The sequence below is a fragment of the Gobio gobio genome, assembly GCF_949357685.1.
Source record: "Gobio gobio genome assembly, chromosome: 9".
Classification (NCBI taxonomy): domain Eukaryota; kingdom Metazoa; phylum Chordata; class Actinopteri; order Cypriniformes; family Gobionidae; genus Gobio; species Gobio gobio.
The window spans coordinates 45,970,225-45,987,631 of record NC_137115.1 but is presented as its reverse complement, the minus strand read 5'-3'; the positions used below and the strand labels follow the sequence as shown (position 1 = coordinate 45,987,631).

Genomic DNA, 17,407 nt, shown 5'->3' with positions numbered 1-17,407 from the left:
CCCATTACTGAAACAGTTTAAAGTACATTTGCTAGCAGCTTGTCTCCAACATGCTTACAAAACTGAATAGAAATAATGATTAATATGTTAAATCAAAATGTTAATAATGTATCATCGCTATTGGGCGGAAACATTATATCTCCAAAAACGCTACTTTTCAGGAAATGGAAAAAACACTGTGTTTTTTATTTTATTTTTATCTTTTAACACTGCATTGTCAAAGTTGATATTGTGGCTTTATTCTGTATATGGTCAGACTCTTGAATGTGTCATTATATTATTAACATTTTACTAAAAAACAAGCCCAAATAGAGTTGCTAGCTAAATTCAGAGCATTTCGGGCATACATTCTTACTAGAGTGGCCGCATCTGAGGCAGTAAGTGCATAGCATTACATTTTCATCAACATACAGGTAATGAAGTTTACTGTAGCTGTGTGATTGTTCAGTTATATATAGTTATATATATATATATATAGTGTTTCTTGAGTAAAAAAAACACTGTACTTATTCAAAGAACCAGTTCTTTTTTTATTAATGCATTCCAAACAAGAGAAGATGGACCAAATGGGCCGAAAGTTTGAGGATCCAATGGAGTTAGGTTTAGTCATAAGCACTTTTTAATACTTTTCACTGGTTAAATATTTGTAAAACCCACAGACGGATGTAAAAGGTGACCAATAGTAATGGTTTCCATCCAACAGCGATGACATATTAAAAATTACTTTTACTCTAAATTAATAACACGTAGGACTGAATCAATGTTATACAGATTTTTTCCAGTATAAACCTAGCGTATTTGAACCTATAGTGAAACTTACAGTATATGGTAACAGGTATTCTTATTTTTCCATTATTATTGACTATTTCTAAGAATTTTACAGTATGCACAAGATGACACATACACAGTATAAGCATTACCTAATGTGTCGATTAGTGTGGGAGTTCATAATGGAGGCTGATTTATAAATGCCACTGACCCTAAAAATGTCTAAAAACCAGTTAAATAAAGGTTCTAAAGGTTCTCTCTCTAATTCTTATTTAATTATAAGGCTGTGGATGACAGCACACTATGATCATGGTCACTTGAATGGCAACATGATTGCAATTACAGTGTTCTGATCAACATGCAGATCATTAAGTCTGCACCAAGACGTCATGACCATCAAGATTTGTGATAAGCATCTCCTCTGAGGCAACTTACAAACCCTTTTAAAGCATGAGAAAACATGTTCAAACACCCGTGAACTATTTTTGTTAGTTTGTTAAGTGTGCGCACAGTGTATTTGAAACAGTGCATGTGAATTTTTTTATGAGTCTGTGTGTGTCAGAGCATGAGAACAGAAGTGCTTGTTTGTTTATGGATGCATGCCTGTGTGTGCGAGTGTGTATTTAGTTCTCACCGTGGTCTCGTCTTCATGGAGCACCTGGTCGTATCCACTCAGAGCCACACAGAAGATAATGGCTGTCACGTCCTCAAAGCAGTGGATCCATTTCTTCCTCTCCGACCTCTGACCTCCAACATCAAACAGCCTGAGAGGACACAACCCAACATGAGCTCACCACAATCACAATAATGCACTCCATCACAGTAGCAACATACACTACTGTTTAAAAGTTTGGGGTTAGTAAGATTTGTTTTTTGAATGTTTTTCTTTTCCTTGATGTATTTGTTTGTGCATGTATACAATCTGCAAAGCTCATAGTCTCCCAACACATCGATTTATTTCATATAACAGAGAACACTGATCCAGATCTGCCTAAAACGCCTCGATCGAAGTCCAAATATTACTTCCTAAAACATCCATGTCACAATGTGAAATAATAGCATAAAGCCGACCAAAGGTATACGGAAAAAAAAGTAGTACAGCTTGTTTCAGTGAATTTAAGTGTGTGTTTGGCGAAAGGTTTTGAGCAATGTTGAAGGGCAATGTTGCCGTCAACGGGCAACCAGGTGAGACACAGGGCCCACGACCGATCTAAAGTATCCAGATTGTAGCCCATTCTCAATGGGAAAGTGCCTTAAGCTAGTCCTAAACTAAAATGCCTGTTTGATCTGTTTTAACTGAAAGCAACTTGCAATGAGATATCTTGAAATGTATCAGTGCCATTGTTTGCCTCAAGATAACAATGTTATACATTTTGTTGACTTGTGTACTTACATTATCCCAAATGTTTCCAAGAATTTTTAAATCCAGAGAAATAAGCAAGTTTAACCAGGACACCAGGACACGGACCGTGTCCGTGTGTCGCTTATCAATGACTACGTTTACATGGACAGCAGTAATCTAATTATTGACCTTACTCTGAATAAGGCAATAATCTGATTAAGGTGTTTACATGAGTTGCTTTTAGAATATTACGTTCATGTTCCCGTTTTACATGTTACAGAACATAGTTTGATTAATGGTACGTCATTACGTCCCCATGCCACGCTACGCTGTCCGGGGTCCAATCATAGCGCGACTTTCGTGGGTGTGTTCAAATCAATGGGCTCAGGCAACCCACTGTAACTTTACCTGCGGGTGTCGCTGTTGGAAAGTGTGACTTTATAAAAACGAGTGATTTTTATACTTTTTTTATGATATTCGGATATATATATATATATATATATATATATATATATATATATATATATATATATATATATATAGTTTTATTTTGTGTAATATTAAATATTGTCTTTCAGGTTTTTTTAAGAGACACTGCCCATCTTGCCTCCTTCTTGACAGCCTACATTTCGAATAATAGTTTTGATAAATGATGAAAATGTGATGAAAAGGTTTCAAAATCGTGATTGTTTGGATTGTTTTTTTTCTGCCATCGAGCCACAAGCGTTCACTGAATGGCATATGGCTCGCAAGCCTAGAGGTTCCCGACCGCTGTTGTAAGCAGACAAATATGAATCTGGGATTACAGATACAAAACGATCGTATTTTACTTTTAAAATGAGCATTATTGCAACACAAAGAAAAAAAATATAGAGGAGGCCGTGTCCGAGTGAGCAGAGTTTTTACGGTCTATGAGCAAGACACGCAGTCACGCACCATAGCAACATCATGGCAACGACATTAACATTTCAGACTGAAAGATATTTAAACGGGAATTTAAGCGCATTGTTTTGTACGTGTGGTTATATTAATTATAATTCAAATTCTGTTTTATTTGTCACAATATTATTGATGATTGTTTAGAGGGGCACTTTATATACTTTTGATTCGAGCCCCCAAAGCCCTCCCCTCTGCACTTGCCTGGTGTGTGTGTGTGTGTGTGTGTGTGTGTGACCTGTCACAAAACGCGGCGGAAACTCCTTCACGACGTTAATAGTTAGATTAAGGTGTGTACATGTCTACAATGCACTTAGATAATGCGACTAAAACAGGCATACTCCACATGTCTTAATTCGATTTTTGTTTAATTCGAGTATGGCTTTAACCGGATTAAGGTAATTAGAAATCGCTGTTTACATGGTAGTTTCTTAATCAGAGTATGGTCTTAATCAGATTAATATCGGAGTATTGTTGTCCATGTAAACGTAGTGAGTGACTACATTTACAAGGACAGCAGTAATCTAATTATTGACCTTAATCTGAATAAGACAATATTCTGATTAAGGTGTTTACATGAATTGCTTTTAGAATATCCTGTTCATGTTCCCGTTTTACATATTATATAACATGGATCGATTAATGGCACACGTCATTACGCCCCCATGCCACGTAGTCCGACGTTCCCTCCAGAATTTTACGTATCAACATACAGTTTGTCTTCGTTATGGTACCATTTACAGTTTTGGGTGTTTCATTTTTACATTTTACGAAAGCAGTTGTGTTAAGCAGGAAGTGCAGTTAATTATTTGTCATGACGACGGTGGATACAAATTCTGCAGCAACCCTCTGTCCTCTGCCACCGCGACAAACTCGGAGGTACTGGATGACAGTACAAAGTGAGGACTAGTGGGAGAGAGTTGCTTGAAGCCAAGCTCTCTTGTTCGCCGTCAAATGGTTGACCAATGCCGCGTCCGTATGTGTCCCGTTGCAAAATTCAGCGAAAACTCCTACACAACGTTAATAGTGTGATTAAGGTGTATACATGTCTATAATGCACTTCGATAATGCAACTAAAATAGGAATACTCGTACGTACTGAATGACATCAGACCCGCATTATCCGGTTTTATTTTGTAGAAACCATGGAAACACCAAAGACGCTTTAATATATGATATGTTTTATTAGACATGTGAGCAGCTGTTTGGATACATTAATCGACAGAAAACGAATCATTGTTATATAGCTCAACACAGTTAGTCTTTTCATGTAAATCTTGTTTTCTTGATTTACAGCGAGTACCATGTTTTACCATGCCTAATATCGATCTAGCTTATCTGTGAAACAAGTGTCTCATAGTAGCCGCCGAGCGAATGCACAGAGTACCATTATAAAATAACTTTCAACACACTCAAATGTGTCTAATATGATAAAACAGCACTGCGTTACCCCACTTACACATGACCGGAAAATGCGGAAGTGGCAACTGTGGCATAATAAAAGCTCTGCGAAATCAAGGCGTCATCAATCTACGCCTTTGTTTTGAATAAGTGGCCTCTAGCAGTGGCCTCTGTGAAACCGGGCCTATATGTTCTAACAAACCCTAAATCTTCAATCTGTAATGATTTTCACCAATATAATGAGCGAATGTGTCATTCAGATGCTAGTATCAGATTCAGAACATGTAATTCAGCTGTGCACTGAGGTACTGCCCTTTTCTGTGAAAATGCTAGCTTCTCTCGTAACTGTAGTGTGACGTGATGCTAAATCAGTCTTCTGAATAATGTGGCAGCTCTGTCTGTCTAAACCCCATCAACACTTTTATTTTAGTCTTCTATTTTCACGTGCTATCAGATGAGAGAGTGAGAAAAAAAAACCTGTGAATGAGGAACTGATATGAAGTGAGAGGATGGCAGTGTTTGGAGATATTCATCTGTGTCAATCTCGGCCTATAACCACTCCAGTTGTAATGCGAGAGTTAAAAACCCTTTTTGCTTGAAAGTGTCTGAGTACACATATATTAGATCAGACTATTTTTCATCTAGACCATGGGCTGATTGTGAATCATGAATGAGTGAAAATTATAATAACTGTAGTACTCTAACAGCCAGCGCATGGCTCTGAATTACACGCTGTACCTTCAGATGCATAAATAACACATCAATCATTCTCACCTGAAGTGCAGGTTCTTGAAGGTGAAGTGGGTTTCTACAATCCCGGTGGTCTTCACTCGAGTTCGCAGAATGTCCTGCTCTGTGGGCTGGTAGTCTGGAGCACCGATCCGATCTAAACTGTCTAAGTAGCTGAAGGAAGAATGAAAGAAAGTCCATTAGGACCCACAGTTTCCCACAGAATCTGAGCAACTGTCATTCACATAAAGTAGAAAAGTCTCTTTAGAAATACTAGTAACTTCTCAACCAAAAAGATCCAGCAGTTGTTGTTTTCTCAAACATCATAAAAGCATCATGAATCAGCCTCTTAAGAGATTGTGGGGTGAATTCACTAAACAATGCTGCATTTCAGTGCAAAAACTTCACTAAACAGCCAAAAAATACCTTAAGTATTAATGCACTGAAATAGTGTTATGCTGTATTTAAAGTCAGTAACTGTCATTCTTTTTTTTTACCAAAAAAAGATGTACACATCTTCTCCATGTACATTATAGTTTGTGCCCTATTAAGAAAACTGCTTATATATAATGTTTATTGTGTTTACCATGGCATCAGTAATTCATCAGTAATTAAGGTATTATAATCAGGCATATGCTACCATTCAAAAGTTTAGGGTCAGTAAGATTTGTTTTGAAAGAAATCAATACTTTTATTCAGCAAAGATGCATTAAATTGATCAAAACTGACTGTAAAGAAAGTTACATTGCAAACGATAATAAGAAATAAATAGTACCAAAAAAATGTCTCAACAAAAATATTATGCAGCACTGTTTTCAAATATGATCGTAAGAAATGTTTCTTGAGGACCAATTCAGCATATAAGAATGATTTTTGAAGGATTGTGTACACTCTAAAAAAAAAAAGGTTCTATTTGGCACCAAAAATAGTTCTTGGCTCGTAATCATAGGGGAACCTTTTTTAGTGCTATATAGCACCATTTTTGGTGCTTCAGTGGTTCTTCAGCGGTTCTTCAGAGGTTCTTCAGCGGTTCTTCAGAGGTTCTTTGACTAAGGTGCTATATAGCACCTCTGAAGAACCACTGAAGCACCAAAATTGGTGCTATATAGCACTAAAAAAGGTTCCCTTATGATTATGAGACTTTTTTTTTAGAGTGTAACACTGAAGACTGGAGCTTTGCCATCACAGGAATAAGTTACATTATAAAACACAGACACACACAAAATAAATGTAGCTTTGCTAAGCATAGGAGACTTTATATTCTTAGGGTACGTTTACATGACAACAATATGCTAAAAGCAGTTTTTCCTTTGCGTAAAACGCCTAAGAGCGCTGTAGTATGCATGCCAGGCCAGTAGTCTGCAACTACATTTTTGTAGTTTACAGGGAGTAACATGCACTTTGAAACCCGTTTCAGGCCACCAAAACACCATTGTCATATAAATGAATGACCAACACGCATAAACAGTTTTCAATTTTAGTTGAAAACGGTGTGGTGTAAACGGCCCCTTAGTGAATTCCCCCATCATCTTTTGTTGACATATTCTCTTTTATCTTAGCTCTGACAGAAAAATTATTGCTTTTCATATAATAGTGAGTGTCAAAAAATCAGATGAGAGTCCACCCCACTAAAGACACAATCTTAAACACAGGACAGTCAATCAGACTATAGGACATAAAGCAAAATCAAAATAAAACATGAAACATCCTTCTTGTGCCACTCACAGCTGACATCCATATACACAAGCTATCCTCTTCAAAACACAACAGTGATGCAAGCAGACAGGGCGGACTGAGCCTGCATATCAACAATGTGCGATGTATATTCTCTAAGGCTGTGGATGTCATTTATCTTCCAGATGAAAGAAACAGTGAAATATGTGTGCTTCCAAATTGGATGCCTGTTGAATTGAAGGTTGAGTACCACGAGACGCCGAAACATCCATCAAAGCCTTTGGCTGGCAATACTGGTAGACAGTAGGCAGCTAATGGATGATTACATCAAAAATGCAATTTTACAAATGTTTTGACACATTTAGAGGAAAATTACTGCAATTATTCCTGCTGGAATTTCAGATCAGCTTGATTTTTAATTCTGTGCCTTGTGTAATTGTATCTTGTATACATTCTGCTCTTGCTTTTGATTTTGTTTGCCTCTCTCTCTCTCTTTCTTCTCTTCCTCCTTTTCCTGTCCATCTGTGGCGTTGAGATGCTGCAGCCGAAGGTTTCCTTGGTTGCAACAGAATTCTGCAGTGAAATGTGAACATTCCGCTGTCACTACTGTCTTCAGGGCTCAACTACAGCAAAGTCCCTTTAAGGCAAGTCAGTTCACTCATCTTGAAAATTTCCCCATCCACCTTATTTTTAACGTAAAAGCGAGCAAGGTCATTCGTAAATTGAATTTGTCGGGCTTCTGGTGTCATCCGCTTCCAGTTATTTTTAGCTGTACAAAACAGCTTATGCTGTTTGATATTGCAAACTGGTATTTCTTCCTATATTATTTTAATGTAAAAATGTGAGCACGGCCATTTCTCATGTCTACTTAATTTGGACTGAAATATCTAAAACAGTTTGTCAAGATTATGTGGCAATAATATACAGTATTAGATTCAAATCACGCTTTAAAAACCCAGTATTCTTCAGCTAATGCGCAAAACAAGTCTATCACAATGGCAAATGAAAGAAAAGCGGTACGCCCTACAGATGGAAATGAATTTTTCTACTGCAAGTTATCCATCTTTCCCCCTTTTACTGTCCCTGGCTACACTTACAGCCTTCTGACCTCATAACCTCCCTTCCACCAAATAATTCCACAGACTTACAACATCATGCAGCATCATTAAAAACTAAATCATGATAAACAGCAGTTAAATCTCTGATAATAATGTAAAATGCCCTGTGCCAAGTCTCCACAGATGTAGTGACATGGAGCCAGATTCAGCGGCTGATTCAGGCACAGGCTGAAATTGATATAAGGTCTGAAATAGAGGGAGAGAGAGCAGAAAGAGGACTGAAAAATAAAAAATAGCAATGAATAACACAGGAAGTAAGGGCAAGGTCTATGTCACGAGTCCTGGCACTCAAGTCTCAGACCACTGAGAAGATCTGGGAAACAAAATCTATTTTAAACCTGGAAATAAACAGAACGTTTTACAATTTTGGAGGTGCTGGAATGCTGGAGGTGGACGTAATTCCAACAAGTACAACATGTTCCTGCATCAACATCTTTGTTGATTCTGGAACAACATTCCAATCAACCAATCAGATTTGAGGGACAAGTTTACAGTTTATGTCAAGTTTAGACTTACACCCAGGGTTAGATGTTATTCACCAGTCATTTCCATCTGATTTTTAGGGATACGTTATGGGTAGGGTTAGGGTTAGGACTAAACTTTCAGACAAGAATGTTGTTCCAAGATTAACAAAATATGTTGATCCAGGAACATGTCTTCCTTGGCAAAATCACGGTGACACAGGTTTTTACACAAACCTGCTGTGATAAAACAAAAATCATAAAAAAATAAATAAAAAAGATTCTCAATTGTCTGGACCCACTGTATATTGCCAGCTCTATATGGAAACAATATAAAGAGCTTTTGAAAGAAACCTCAATGTGTATTTTGCATATTTCTCTTCTTATGGTTCACTACACTGACTCTAGGGGGTGCTGTTTGCTGTGACTGTGACTTGCTAAGTTGTATCAATGTTTATGAGTGGCACTTTTGAATTGCAGGATCACTTAGTCAGTGGCACTTAACTCACAGGTTCTTTCAAGTCTACCTGACACAGTATGTACTTAAGTATGAACTGATCTCATAGAGCACAGTCTCAAATGGGACATCACTTGAACAGCAGTAATAAGGATGACTGTAAACTGATGTATTCTCTTCTATTTGATAAGTGTTAGTGCTACCTCTCTCTCTGGGGCACGTTGCTTTGTGACCTGTATCTGCTGGCTGTGCACACACTCCTCTCACCATATTATCACCATATTGTCTATTAACAAATAGCAGATTTAGGGCAGCTATATTAACTGAGGATTTCCATAAGCTTTTTTTAGAAAGCAACTGTCCGCACTGGCCTGATAAAACCACAATAAGCGTCGGTAATCTTTCATTACATTTGACTAAAGGCAAATTTCACTAGAGTCATGGCTCAGAGACAAGTACGAGTGTTGCCTTTTGGTATGTATGCATGTATGTATGTATGTATGTATGTACTGTATGTATTATTGTCTTGTGTACACATAATATTATTATTATGTGTAGGTGTGTGTGTGTGTGTGTGTATGTATGCATGTATATATATATATATATATATATATATATATATATATATATATATATATATATATATATATATATATATATATATATATATATATATATATATATATATATATATATATGTATGCATGTATATATATATATATATATATATATATATATGTATGCATGTATATATATATATATATATATATATATATATATATATATATATGTATGCATGTGTGTATATATATATATATATATATATATATATATATATATATATATATATATATATATATATATATGTGTATATATATGTGTATATATATGTGTATATATATGTGTATATATATATATATATATATATGTGTATATATATATATATATATATATATATATATATATATATATATATATATATATATATATATATATATATATATATATATATATATATATATATATATATATATATATATATATATTGAGAATCATCTTCATCTTCATACAAAGTTTGGTATTGGTGATTTTTCCCATTGTTTTGCCTATTAATGTCTATTCAAGTGTCTATTCATTTCTTTAAATGTATTTATTTTTTAATTTAGTCCTTGTGAGGACATAGCATAACATGAATAAAATAGAATTTTCTGATCTTTCAGGTCAGTTTCTGATCTCATGCTCTAAACAATGTAATGGCACGAAACGATTTAATGATAATTATGTATATTATGTATATATAGTAAGTCCTTGTCTGCTTAGTTGGGTGTAAGTGCAGAAAATATATACAATAAGGAAGAATTGTTGGCTTTTATGTATAAGTACATGTGCGCAAGTGCATTTGGACATTGGCGGCAGCACTAATGTTTTTATCTCCTATGCACTCAATGCCCTGATGGTGTTCTGTGGAGTAGCTGTATGCACTATTGTAAATCTTTTATAAATATGACGTCACTATATGGACTTTACTCTGTCGTTTTAGGCCAAATGGACATGCGGGCGGGGTTGTGCTGTAGGGTTTCTTCACTTCTCTCTCTTTTTAGTATGGGAAGCTCGTATCTCTCTACCACTCAGGCTGCTTGCCAGCTCTGCCCTTCCCCCTGCTCGCTCTCTCTCTTTCATACACCATCTTTCTTTCTTTCTCCCTCCACCCTCCCTCTGTTTCCTGCTGCTGCTTGAGTGCTCTGCCTGGCAACACCTCTCAGTGGCCTGCCTGCTGTATGCTGCTCCCCATCACGGAGAGAGAGAGAGAGAGAGAGAGAGAGAGACAGAAAGATGTGCAGGAAAAGATCTACAGGACATTGGAGACATTGCTACCACATATATTGTGATAACAAAAAAGGTTTGGAAATTCAGGGTGCTGCAAGAATGTCACAATGAGCCAAATATCATGTAAAGTCAGAGAAATAAGGGAGATGCGCCTTCTGGAATTACTGTTCTGTTGCTTAAAGGGATCGTTTACCCCAACATTTTGTCAAATTAACCAGTATCTCTCATTGTTGAGAACGTTTCTTGACAATGACAAATTACCTATTTTGCCAGGATACACGTTATTTAGATTTTGGCAGTAATTTAGTGAAGATACACTATCACACTAAAAAAAAAGAAGGCAAAGCCAATGAAGGTTCATCTGAAAGATGATACATTTTCACAGGATGTCATCATCATACTGTCCAAAACTTAAATAAGAACATAGAGATTTCCTATATTTGCTCTGGAAACATCAAGAATGAAGGTGCTGAACTGAAATACACAAAATCTAGCAACTTTCAGTTCAGGCCAGTGCACTTCCACAAGCAATTATGACTTACAGTCAGAATGCAGCACACCTCTTTTAACCAGAAGTGGAACACGCTTCTCTTTAAAAGAAAGAAATACTTTAAAAAAATTAATTATCAGAACTTCAATTGAAAAGAAGAAGTCAAAAACAAAAATAAAACTGATCAGTAACAAAACTGAGAGGACAAGAGGAACACAACTGGGATGTTTGCGGTGTGAAAAGGGAGGAGCTTTTAAAACAGGATGAGAGTCAGTTAGGCTGGACAAAAGTGAATGGACTCATCCATGGCACCATGAAGTGGATGATATCAGAGTAATATAGAAGAAGGTGGTGAGTGTGAGAGAATGAGAGGAAGGACAGTAATAGTGGAAGACGTTCAGATAATGATAGAAGTTTTCAGATGACTATAAGGGCTGATCCAATCCTGTTACAGCATCTCACTCTGCAAAAGACTACTGCGCCTCAAATGTCTCCTGATATATTCAGCAGTTCACTGGACCCTTAGGGAAGAGAGACACAAGACTATAGCCAAAAGACAAGAGGAAGCCAGTGTGCTTCACACTGTGCACCAGCGGTGTGGATAAACAGCCCAAAGGAAATGATCTTGAATCTCTCTTGAACTCCTTTTCTTACAGTCAGTGATTGATGTGAAGAATGATTTAGACATACAAGTTGTACCTGTCAAGCTGGCCATGTCTTTAGTGTAAACACACACACACACATACATACACATACACGCAAGCTAAGAAACATAAACACTGGTGTAAGGTAGTGTTTCCTGTGAACTGTGCAGCTACAAAAACTAGAGCACAACCACCGGAAATATATTTTGCACTCATTTGTAACAGTCTGTAACAGAGTCAACAGTATGAAATAAATGTGATGGGATAAAAGAGTGTGTACGGCAAAATAAAAACAAAGACACTAAATAGACATGACTTCTTTATATTGGCACACACAAAAAACCTACAGTGTGACCAATATTACAATACATAATAGAATAAAATAAAAAAATAAAACATAATAAATATATACAAAATCAAATATAAAATTATATTAAATGATGTATGCAAGAAGGAAATAGTATTGTTTTAAACAGAATTAGTTAGGAAACACTGCTGAACAGTCGAAAATGTTGCAGACATTGTGACTAAATTGGGTCACCTGGAAAAAAAAGACTGTGTGAACAAATGCAGATTATGAATGGAAAAAGTGTGTGTGTGTGTGTGTGTGTGTGTGTGTGTGTGTGTGTGTGTGTGTGTGTGTGTGTGTGTGTGTGTGTGTGTGTGTGTGTGTGTGTGTGTGTGTGTGTGTGTGTGTGTGTGTGTGCAATCACAGTGTCTACTGAAATTAAATTCTTCCAAAAGAATAAAAACTTTTTAAATATTAGTAAGGTTATTGAATATGAAAAAAATACTACAACTAAATATAGTAATATTAAAAAAAAGCCTGTTAAGCAATGTCATATAGCCATATACTGTAGTTCAGTCGTTCATCTCTTTCAGCTCCTAACAGCAATCTATCACAAAACATACATAAATCCTAAAAATAAATGTATTGTCCTTCCACCATGTGGTATTTCTGTTTTCACCACTGGAAACTGTGTACTGGTCATTCAGGTGATATACTGGCTTGAACAAAAGACAGAACATTTATTTATAACTTGGTCATGTTTATATGCAAATATTGAAGAAAAACGTCTTTCCCTAAACTTATTTTAGGCACCCTAAACATAAGGTAGGCGATTTCAGAGAGGCTAGCAATAGCAAGCTAGCTTTAAAAGCACAAGATCCCACCCTCCCTTCAGAGCGTCTCCAAAGCCACGCCTCCTTCAAAACACATGAACAAACATCATGGGTTGCCATCTCTTAAGTACTGTACTTATGATATGGCGTGAAAGCAGCATAAGCTTGTTTTGGTTCAGGATGAACTGTAAAAGGTGGCTGCTGTTTGTTTGTGGTGCTCGTTTGACTGTCTGTCTACAACTCTGCATTGATGTCTGCGCGAGCCTGTGCGCAGAGGTATGCAAAAACATATGTTGACAGGCAGGTAGGGCATCCTATTATTGCATTCGTCTCAAATGCAATGATTGGACAAACATTTTTTGGTCCTGAGACTAATATCACAGAAGATATGTACATTTTTAATATTTAGACCACTTCTATTATTGATTGCTATCAGGATAAGAAGAAAGTTTCAACCCGTACAGCAAAAAGTGTTTCCAAAAAACACTGCTTACCCTACCCTAAGGTCGCGTGTCCACCAAAGCGTTTTTTCACGCGCCTGGCTGGCGTATTCAATTGTTTTCAATGGGAGCGCCGCGTTTCACTCTCAAGCGCTGAACGCTCAGCATTTTTTACTGGTCGCCGAGAGTTGAAGAATGTTCAACTTTGAGCAAAACGCAGCGCTCATAGTGAAGGAGGGGCGGGACAAATACAACACCGACCAACCGCCACATTCTGCTTTCCTTAGTACCTTAGTCTTTCTCCTCCCCACATGCGCTTCATTGCAACATAAACTATGTTGTCAATCTGTGAGCAAGTAATTTGTCTTCATCTAAACACCACTTGCCACAAGGACCGGCTTCCCAAACTATTACACTAAACCACAAAATACGAAATATAATGCTGACTAAACTCTTTCCATGTTATTACACATGCATACAGAACAAATGCTCAAGACCTTTCATAAGCAGATACTGTAATTGCATCTGTGAATTTATCTTTCAGAGTGACATTTTGCTGAGCTCATGTAATAAACTAAAAAAGTACAAATGGGGAATCCAGCAACACTTCTGGTAAGGGGAACTTTAATCAATTCTAAAAAATTACCAATAATTTGGTTCCCTGAAGAGGGCTCTTAAGCCGAATTGCGTTGGTAATTTTAGGAATGTACTGTATTAAAGTTCCTCTTACCACAACTGTTGCTGGATTCCCCTTTTGTACTTTTTATATTGTCTGCTTAAATGTAACTTGTGAGCAGGTAAAGTCGCTCCAGATTCTACCTTAAAAGTACTCATGTAATATCTAAAAGCGACCTGTTCAAACAAGCATTGAAAATAAAGATTATACATATTATAATAACGTAGACCTACCTAATTTACAGTCCATAAAATATATGCCCCATGCCTCTAAAATGAACTGGACTGCAGTGTGATATATATATAATTATATAATAAAAGATGCATATATTTAGGCAGAATGCTCTTAATGAAGCGTAAAAGCACTAATGGTTCTTCCAGCAGAGAGCCATACTCACTATTGGGCGGAGTCATTGAGCTGGTACTCGCGGGCACGGCTGAAGCACTCTTGGATGCCTGAATCAGACCACAGGCGGATCATGGCGGACAGCAGCTCTGGAGAGTAGGGTTCGGTATCCTCCATACGGCTCACAACATCACAGACCATCTTAGCATCAGCCTGTCAGAAAAAAACACACAAAACATCCATCAGTGTGATGAAGAGACTTGTCTCTAAGTCATAAACTGTGATCCAAATGAATAATTCCATAGTTTGCAATTAAGAGTCAATATGAACTCAAACATTTCACATTTTCAAAGCCCTCTTCAAGATTGTTCACAATGACTATTTTTTTGGCAACAAAGGACATTCATTTTGCAATTTTCCAGTGACATGAGCAACCACAACCGTTGGTAATGAGACAAAGTCAAGCAGAGTTCAACTTTATGCAAATAAGCAGTGATGCGATGTGGGAACGCCTACTAGTAACCGACAGCACTGAGAATCGTGACCTGCAGCTATTTTTTTCACTGCCATTGTGATTGTGGCTTTACTGTGTCAACAATTGACTCATTTGTGTCTATTTTTATTCCTTCCAAAGAAGTTTAGCAGAAACATTCGAGTCAACATTGATACTTGAGTGAAACTATAAAAACACTTACTTTCCAATAAACATGCTTGTTTGCTCACAAAATGGAGGCTTATATTTAAAACTTTTTTTTCTTTTTTCTGGCACTAAATGTTTTATAAAGCCCTCACCATAATCTGGCTCTTGCTAAAAATAAAAAAGACCTCTTTGGTCAGTTATCTTTGCATAACAACATTGGGTTATACAAACTTGTGCAAGGGCAGAATGAGAGAGCATAACGGAAATAAATGAGTTAGCAGAATCATTGACTCTTCTTGTACTAGCAACTGAAAGTGACATATTATTATAATACTTGAATCTTCTGTTCCTCATTTAAATACAGTTGTTCTGTTTGAAAGAGAAGAACTTTAAGGGCACTCTCAAATGTGTTGGATTTTTAGAAGGAGCAACTCAAAGCAGATTTTAAATGATGCTGGCAGTGCTGAGAATATACTGCATTTAAACCCACCAACCTGAGCCAAAAGTGCAAGAAACTGTGACTTCATAAGTAGAGTCTTGATCCCTTTGTTCCAATGTGCATTCTGTGATGATTAGCCTTTATTCTACAGTGAAATCTGATGCAGAGATACTGTCTGAGACACAGAACTCCCAGCTGACACGATTCACCATTTTAAGAGGGGGAAAGTTTATATATGCAGTATATATCAGTCTCACGTCTTTCCAATTCCGAGCCGGTCCGTTTTGTTTCCAGCGGCACAGGCAATAACGTCAACTGCATGTTCTCGCTCTCTTCTCTACGACGGCGAAGTGACACACACCCACCTCCTCTCACTCACGGTGCGTGTCCACTGCCACGGAGCGAGCGAGTATTTTCAGTTCATTCCTATAGAAGTTGAGCTTCACACTCGAGTTGCACGTGAGCATGATGATCAACTTTAATAGGAATGAATTGAAAACGCTCACTCTGCTCCGTGCCCCGGTAAAATAGTGCTTTCTTTCACACAGGTTTCGCGCTCACACCAAAAGCGCTTGCACCACTGACCTATATACCTAAGTGGAGTGAATAAGCCGCTGCTCAGTCTCAAACAGCTTGTGAGTCGAAAAAAAAAAATGAGTGGCTTACTGCACTTAAACGGTCAAATACTTACAAAATTATGTAAAAATGCCCGTCTTGGCGAGTATTCAGTTAAACAGTCCGTTTTGGAAAGTATAGTTGAGAAAGACAAGGCATGTTGTGTAACAGAATCCGTGCAAAAACTCTTAAAGTGACACCAGTCTAATTTTCCTGCTGCTGTCTGTCATGTTAATTCTCTTACTTTCTTTTACAGACTCTCTTTATTGTATTGCATTAGTGCTGGGAATGTTTTTTTTTTTTTTTTTACTCATTAAATCACATTTTCTGTAATTAATCGTGATTAATCGCAAGTTTTTCATATTTTAAGTTTTTAATATTTTGATATTGTAATAATTTCAGTTGCTCTCCAAATTAATGTAGAAACAATTTAAAGACAGTATATTTTAAATAATGTGTTGTAATGGCATCTTTTTATGAATGAAGGACAGTATCACTGATACTAATGTCTCTATGAAACATTAATGACTTTACACTCCCAATTTCGACATTTATTAGGCTTGAAAAAAACTACTTTTAATTTAAGTGAACTTAAAACAATCTTTACATAAACCCAAAATAATAAATGTCATATTTACCTGTGGCCTTCCCTGTTAGACATGTACAGAAATGTAATAGTTATCAAACACCTTTCTTAACTGCATAAATAATAAATGAAATCTAGATTAATCATCATTAAAGCTAAAATTGTCTCTGTTCCCGTTGTTCTTTGATGAACATTAATGACAGGCATCATCAGTGCTCCTGTCGCTTTAAGAACGGCCGCTGACGAACGCGCATCTCATTTCCTCACAACTCTTTAAGTTCATTTAAGACGTTATTTAACTAATTTAAGACTCCTAATATGAGAATACTCTAAATTCTCTGTGTTGTTGTTATTGTTTGTTCAAGAGCAAAAGAGAACTCGATGTGAGCAGGAGACTGATGCGAGTCTGTCTGTGTGTTGAGTGTGTGTGTGTGTGTGTGTGTGTGTCAGAGTGTCCCTCGATTAGCTGACATGAGACGCAGCCACACACACAGGACCTTGACATACAGCGCGTTCTCTTGTGTCTTGTCGCGCTTGGAAGCATTTACATGAACAGGAGCGTGAGCATGAACGCTAGGCCAAAATGGATATAAAAACGGACGCTGCGTTATTTGCGTTAAATATTTTTAATGTGTTAAGCTGAAAAAAATAATCGCCTGTGTTAACGCGTTAATTTGCCCAGCCCTAATATATATATA

At 36.9% G+C, this 17,407-nt stretch overlaps 1 protein-coding gene across 2 annotated transcripts in view; it reads right to left on the bottom strand.

Moving 5' to 3' along the window:
- The window catches only part of gnao1a (guanine nucleotide binding protein (G protein), alpha activating activity polypeptide O, a), a 117,891-nt gene that overhangs the window by 15,799 nt on the left and 84,685 nt on the right, over positions 1 to 17,407 (bottom strand). For both annotated transcript variants that reach the window (XM_079825174.1, XM_079825173.1), the window contains exons 4-6: positions 14,482 to 14,642; positions 5,221 to 5,349; positions 1,403 to 1,532 (exon numbers count right to left, since the gene is read on the bottom strand). In XM_079825174.1, the coding sequence (XP_079681300.1) occupies positions 1,403 to 1,532; positions 5,221 to 5,349; positions 14,482 to 14,642 (420 nt within the window). The remainder of the gene's footprint in view (positions 1 to 1,402; positions 1,533 to 5,220; positions 5,350 to 14,481; positions 14,643 to 17,407) is intronic.